The sequence below is a fragment of the Sorex fumeus genome, unplaced genomic scaffold (assembly GCF_029834395.1).
Source record: "Sorex fumeus unplaced genomic scaffold, SorFum_2.1 ptg000125l, whole genome shotgun sequence".
In the NCBI taxonomy this organism is placed as follows: Eukaryota; Metazoa; Chordata; class Mammalia; order Eulipotyphla; family Soricidae; genus Sorex; species Sorex fumeus.
Window position 1 is genome coordinate 681,588 of NW_026606182.1, and position 6,000 is coordinate 687,587.

Sequence of the window (6,000 nt, forward strand, 5' to 3'; positions counted from 1 at the left end):
ATCGGGGCGAAGAGTTAATCGCGGTCATAATTCTTGCTGCTTCGTCAAGGACACTGTGAAGTGACACTGGCTTTCCCGCCCCTCCACTAACTAACTGCACGTGTGCCATCACACGATGGTGGCTGGTGTCAGCCGGGGCCAGCAACCTGAACTGTGCTGGGTGTCGGCAGTTTGACCCACCACGGCTTATTCCGTTATTTGCAAAAGGCAAACAGCATCTTGTGTTCTTAGGAAAATAGCTTTGACCTTGAAGACTCCTTAAAAAGGTGCTAACTGGGGCTGGAGCAATAAATAGCACAGCGGGGAGGGCATTTACCTTGCACACAGCCGACCTGGGTTTGATTCCCAGCATCCCATAGGGTCCCCCGAGCACCGCCAGGAGTAATTCCTGAGTGCTTGAGTGTGACCCAAAAAGGGAAAAAAAAAAAAAAAAAGAAGATGCTAAACTACCTCGAGGAGTCCATGGGTCATGCCTTCGGAATCATCTTATTTAGACCTACACCAAAGCTTTTTCAAAGAAGGAAATAACTAAGTGCCTCAGCTAGTAGGATCATTTGTTAGGACTTTGAATCACACAGATAACATGGCCAGAGAGAAAGGACAGTGGGCAAGGCACTTGCCTTGCATGTGGTAGATGGAGGGTTTGATCCCCCTCACTCCCTACAGTTCCCTGAGCCCCACCAAAAAAACCACAAATTGTAAACCGTATCTTACCCGTCTTAGTAGATGGCCCACCCCGCTATGATACTAAATATATCCAAAACTCTCCCCAAATATTTTAACCGAAATTTGATTAATGCATAATGGGTCTAAGAAACAATTTGCTGGCGATAGAACAAGCCCACAACACTTTCACTTTGTAATTTGAACATGGCATAAGGAATTTCCTCCAGAGATACAGAGACTGGGTACAGTCAATGGGATCACAATGATTTTTATCACTGACACTAACTCAGATGACAACGGGATGTTACCATCACTGCTGAGTCTTAAATTCTTCGTCTTCTAAATAAGAACATTACCTCTCTCCCAGGGTTACGGGAGGATTCGGTGTGGTAATACACGCAGAGTGCTGTGCACGGTGGCTGATCCCTGATGAGAGAGCACTGCTCAAGAACAGTAGTAAAAACTCATGCCTACTGCACACTTAACACTACACCCATACAAAACATAGGCACTACAGTGCCGCGGATTTTGAAGGGATCAAAAATGACCTCAGTCTAATCCAGCCCGCCTACCTGCACTCTGCCGTGCATCTCCACACTGCGACTTCTAGCGATGAACACACAGAGATCAACCTCACAGATAAGAAAGCCAAAGTACCACAAGGGTTTCAAACGTCTTCCGGTGGTTACAGAGAAAAGGGAGAGGCGGAAATCAGCGCCAAATATAGCCTCCCGCTCATAACACTCCCCCCTAACTCTTCAGGTAGCATTAGCGCTTTCCGATGGAGAAGGAAAACCGAGATTCAGTCTCTCCAGCGTTACGTGATAGGTCCAAGGTCTCATAGGTAATAAATAAAACTGGGCAGGGAACCCATCTTCTATTTGCATGTCTGGTGTTCTTTCAGCTATATCTTAGAAAGCTATCAAACAATATGAAATTCACTTCGTGTAATCATCGGTAATTATCTGCATTTGGAACAGAATGGAATAATAGACGTGATTATGTGGATACTTATTATGAGTAAGTATGCCAACTGATAACCACCAACAAATTAGTTTGTGGTGTCATATTTGATTCAAAATGGAGTTTCGCTGAACTAAAGACATCACAAGCTTTGGCATTAAAATTTTTTAAAAAAATTACCCTGAGTATAAAGGAACTTTATCACAAAAATCATTCTGCTATGTTAAAATAATCTGAGCGAGGTCAACATATTGAATATCACAGACTTAATTAACATTTCCACCAAAAGGTCAGTGAAGACTAAATTCTACTTTAACTGGTGTATCATAGCTATCTAAGTTTTGTTCTTAGTCTGTTCTCATCACTTGTACTATGTCACACCAGACCTGTTGCTTATTAATAAAGAGACACAGAACAAGTTACTCAATCATTCTAATTTATAAAAAATATGTCACTATGCCTACACCTTGTAGGCATGTTCAGATTACACAGAATGTACACAAAGCACCCAAGATCACACCTGCCCTGGAGAGGGTAGCTATTAAGGGAGTAATTTTTATCACAAGCCTTGAGTTCATCACTTCTGCCTTATCCCTCTATCCCCTAAGAGTTGGACCACTGAGTGAAAAGGACATTTCTACTTCCTGCTCCTGCTCTAACGTCCTACTGGCTCTAACTGCTAATCCTCTGACCTAAATTCTCCGCTATCTACTTGTGGTATCCCCAGAGCAAGTCCCTGAACTTCCTTTATTGAATTAATTTACTGGTCAGAAAAAAAAAAAATAATGCTCATTACTTATCAATAGAGAATGATCTTTTGATAACTGCTAATTCTTAGAGCTAATCCAAAAGACTTCTCGTGAACCCTTTGAACACTCCCTTTCTTTTTTAACACTGATTTTTTTTTTTCAACACACACAAACTTAATGTTGAAACATATGGTCAGGGGCTGGAGAGATAGCACAGCGGGGAGGGGGTTTGCCTTGCTCGTGGCCAACCCGGGTTCGATTCCCAGCATCCTATATGGTCCCCTGTGCTCTGCCAGGAGTAACTCCTGAGTGCAGAGTCAGGAGTAACCCCTGTGCATCACCAGGTGTGACCCAAAAAGCAAAAAAAAAAAAAAAAAAAAAAAAAAAAAAACCCATATAGTCAGCAATTAAGAATTCACATAGCAGTTTCCTCACACAGATGTCACTAGACCTTGACATCTGTACCAGCCTATTTCATATTCCATCCTCCCAGTTAACAGTTTCCACTGAGCAAAAAGACACTTTTTGGGGGGGGGGGGGGGGACAAGGTTGCAAAGAGAGCTATCCCTACAGTTTTCTGTAGTACAGCTAATTAGGTGGGTGGGAGGCCTGAGACAAAAAGGAGCCAAACGGAACCATCCTGGGGCTCACAGGGAGCCCCCAGGGAGGGGCCAGAACTACTCTCCAAGCTACTGTGTCAAAGGCGCAGGCACTGCCATGGACCAAGTACTTTAAACACCTTATTTCCTGGTCCAAGCACACGGATTCTCTTCTGGGGGTTGGAGGTGCTGGGGGCAGGGGGGTGGGGGGGTACGGAGACGAAGGCTCTGAGAGGTCACGCGACTTGGCCACCCCAAACACGCCCGGAGGTCACGGGAGGGCCCAAGCTGCAGTCATGCCTCTGCTCTTTCCATCACACAGTGCCCCGTTCACTGAGCCCAGGAAAGACTCACGCCGAGGCCAAGCAGTGGGGCAGCTAAGCTTTCTCATTCCCATGCTGGTGGAGCCAGTCTGCCTCTCTTCCGGCAAAGGGCGTGACTCTGAGAATGAATTCACCTTGAGCCTAGAGTTCCCACCCCCCACCCCACCCCCTCATCCCCCAGCCTCGATGGTAGAGGAGGGGCAGTGTTCCTTCCATCCCAGGGCACACAGGGCAGGGCGTCTTGGTAGAAATGCAGAGTCCGACTCAGTCAGCTCGGGGTTGGGGGGGGTGGTGCCTGGGACTCAGCATTTCCAACGTGCTCCCAGGAGATGATAGAGCTCCCGGTGCTTAGGACATACTCCAAATCGACTAGGCCCAAGAGTGGCCAAACGGGAGCTGGAGCAATAGCACAGCGGGTAGGGCGTTGACCTTGCACACAATCAACCCGGGTTCGATTCCCAGCATCCCATAAGGTCCCCCGAGCACCGCCAGGAGTCATTCCTGGGTGCATGACCCAGCAGTAACCCCTGTGCATCGCTGGGTATGACCCAAAAAGCAAAAAAAAAAAAAAAAAAAGAGTGGCCAAACGATGGCTGATCCTCAAAATCATCTGGGAATCATTCCAAAGCTACTGATTGGGGGTCAGGAAGGGCTCTGATTTAGACCCCTGAACCTCAGGCCTCCACCCCAAGCACCAATGGGAGGGGTTCTTTAAGGCCCCCTGAGCTGCAGTGGGTCTCAGCAGCAGCATCTGACCAGACCACACACCTCCACTTCCAGAAAGCAGCTCAGATGCCCTCCCCAAACAGAAAGCCAAAGTGCAGGCTCTGAGGCCCGCCCTCCCTGACATTCAGCAGTGTGAGTGCTTTTCTACCACGAAATTCTATAATGCCAAGAAACAGGTGACCATGACCAAGGCAAGCGCTGACCGAGCAACACCCCAAACGTCTCCTGCTGTCTTACCTAGTAACTTCACTGCCCACAGCAGCATACCGGAAGGTCGGTACTTACAGCACTGTCATGCCCACTTTGCACGGGAGAAAAACCAAGGTCCTGTTCCCTGCCCAAGGTCGGCTCACGATTAGCAGGACAGGGGGTTCGAACTTGAGCCGCTCTGATTCCAAAGAGGCCGTGCTTTCAAAGGCCACAAAGAGCCACTCTCCGTCACGTCACTGATCGCAACAGACACACACTTGAACAAATAAAATCCAGAATGGGTCACTGCAGAAGATGCCACCCTGCCAAGGCGATGTCCCTATTTCCCAGGAACTGCCATCACACAGAACCCGGGCACTGCAAGACGACGTGATCTAAGAGCTCCTGCTATGAGCGTGGTGATGCTGCAGCATCAAAACCTGGGACTTGAAATATCTGTAACCCCAGGAGAAAAAGCTCATTGGAATATAGATTTGTTTCAGTTTTCTGTTGTTGTTGTTGTTTATTTGTTTTTTGGGGACAATTCGAAACCAGGAAAAGTAAATGCAAAGGAACCTGCCTGGCGCCAGATCCAGCAGTTTCTGGAGAATTTAAAAAATCTGGTATTAGGAATTGAAAACGTTTTCCTCATCCCTCTTCTCCGATGCCGATTCCCAATGAGACTTCATGTTTTGCGCAATGGCTGCATCACCAGAGCCAACGTGACTGTTCTGAAGGGCAGTGCTCATCTGAATCCACAGACTCTGCTCCATTTGTTTCGAAAAACATTCAGCCTCTCAGCTATACCAAAACACATTTACCCTTCACTGGACAAGAACGTGCATATATACATACGGTCACAATGACTATATGAAAGCATGCAGTTTCCCTTCTGCGGCAAAAACAAATGCTCTAGTTTCATTCAGAATTAAAAAAAAAAACATTTTCTTTATAAAAAAAAAAACACCCATCTGTCGGAAAAGAAATACAATAACCAGGCATTCACGAAGCATTTAACTGCATGCAGCACCACAAAAGGCATCATACAAAGGCAACAACATATTCGCAATATGTGCAGAAATGCCCTCACCACGAGGGAGAAAGGCACACGATTATTCTGGGAACAGAACTATTAAAAGGTATTGTATTTCTACACCTAGACTAACTCCTTTCTCAACAGAACCCGTCTCTCTTTTGTAACAGAAAATATTCTGCAAATTCAGAATGATTTACAGCTCCTCCGAAAACAGGCATCAACGCAGATGAGCGCAGTTCCACAGAACCAACCTCTCTGCTTGCACTGGACCCCCCGACACCTCACTGAAGCCACAGTGCCCCTGTACCAACTCCCACTCCACCACCCCCCACGCACACCCAACTCCCCGCCAACCTCACAGGGGTTCCTGGGCTGGTCCATGGAATCTGATGACATCACTCTCTCTTCCTTCCTGGAATTCTAAACCCTGCTGCTCTCCCCTTGCACACAGCTACCATCTCCATGGCAACCTCACCTCCTCCTGCTTCCCGATTGGCTTCATGGAGCAGGACACACAAAAAGGTTTTCCGTTCTCCACCACCACCACCACCCGCCCTCCCCCCCCCCCAAAAAAAATGATGCTTTCAACAGGAACCCGAACTAAATTTAGCGACTTGCGATTCAAAATCCTCTGACTAAGAAAACACAGCGAAATGTCCTCCTTCCCACAATCCACCCTCCTCACATACCCCACCTCCCCACACCCCGGAGCGAGCAGCTGTTTCACCTTCCTTCTCTCTGACCCCTAA

General features: G+C 47.2%; 1 protein-coding gene across 11 annotated transcripts in view; it reads right to left on the bottom strand.

Annotated features, from left to right (window-relative positions):
• Window positions 1-5,733, bottom strand: part of RBFOX2 (RNA binding fox-1 homolog 2) — a 204,899-nt gene extending 199,166 nt beyond the window's left edge. Inside the window, exon 1 of one of the 11 annotated variants that reach the window (XM_056137416.1) lies at window positions 5,606-5,733. In XM_056137416.1, coding sequence (XP_055993391.1) covers window positions 5,606-5,647 — 42 coding nt within the window. In that variant the 5' untranslated portion in view covers window positions 5,648-5,733. The remainder of the gene's footprint in view (window positions 1-5,605) is intronic. The other 10 variants (XM_056137418.1, XM_056137427.1, XM_056137415.1 and 7 more) reach the window with 10 other exon arrangements.
• Window positions 5,734-6,000: the final 267 nt, after the last annotated feature.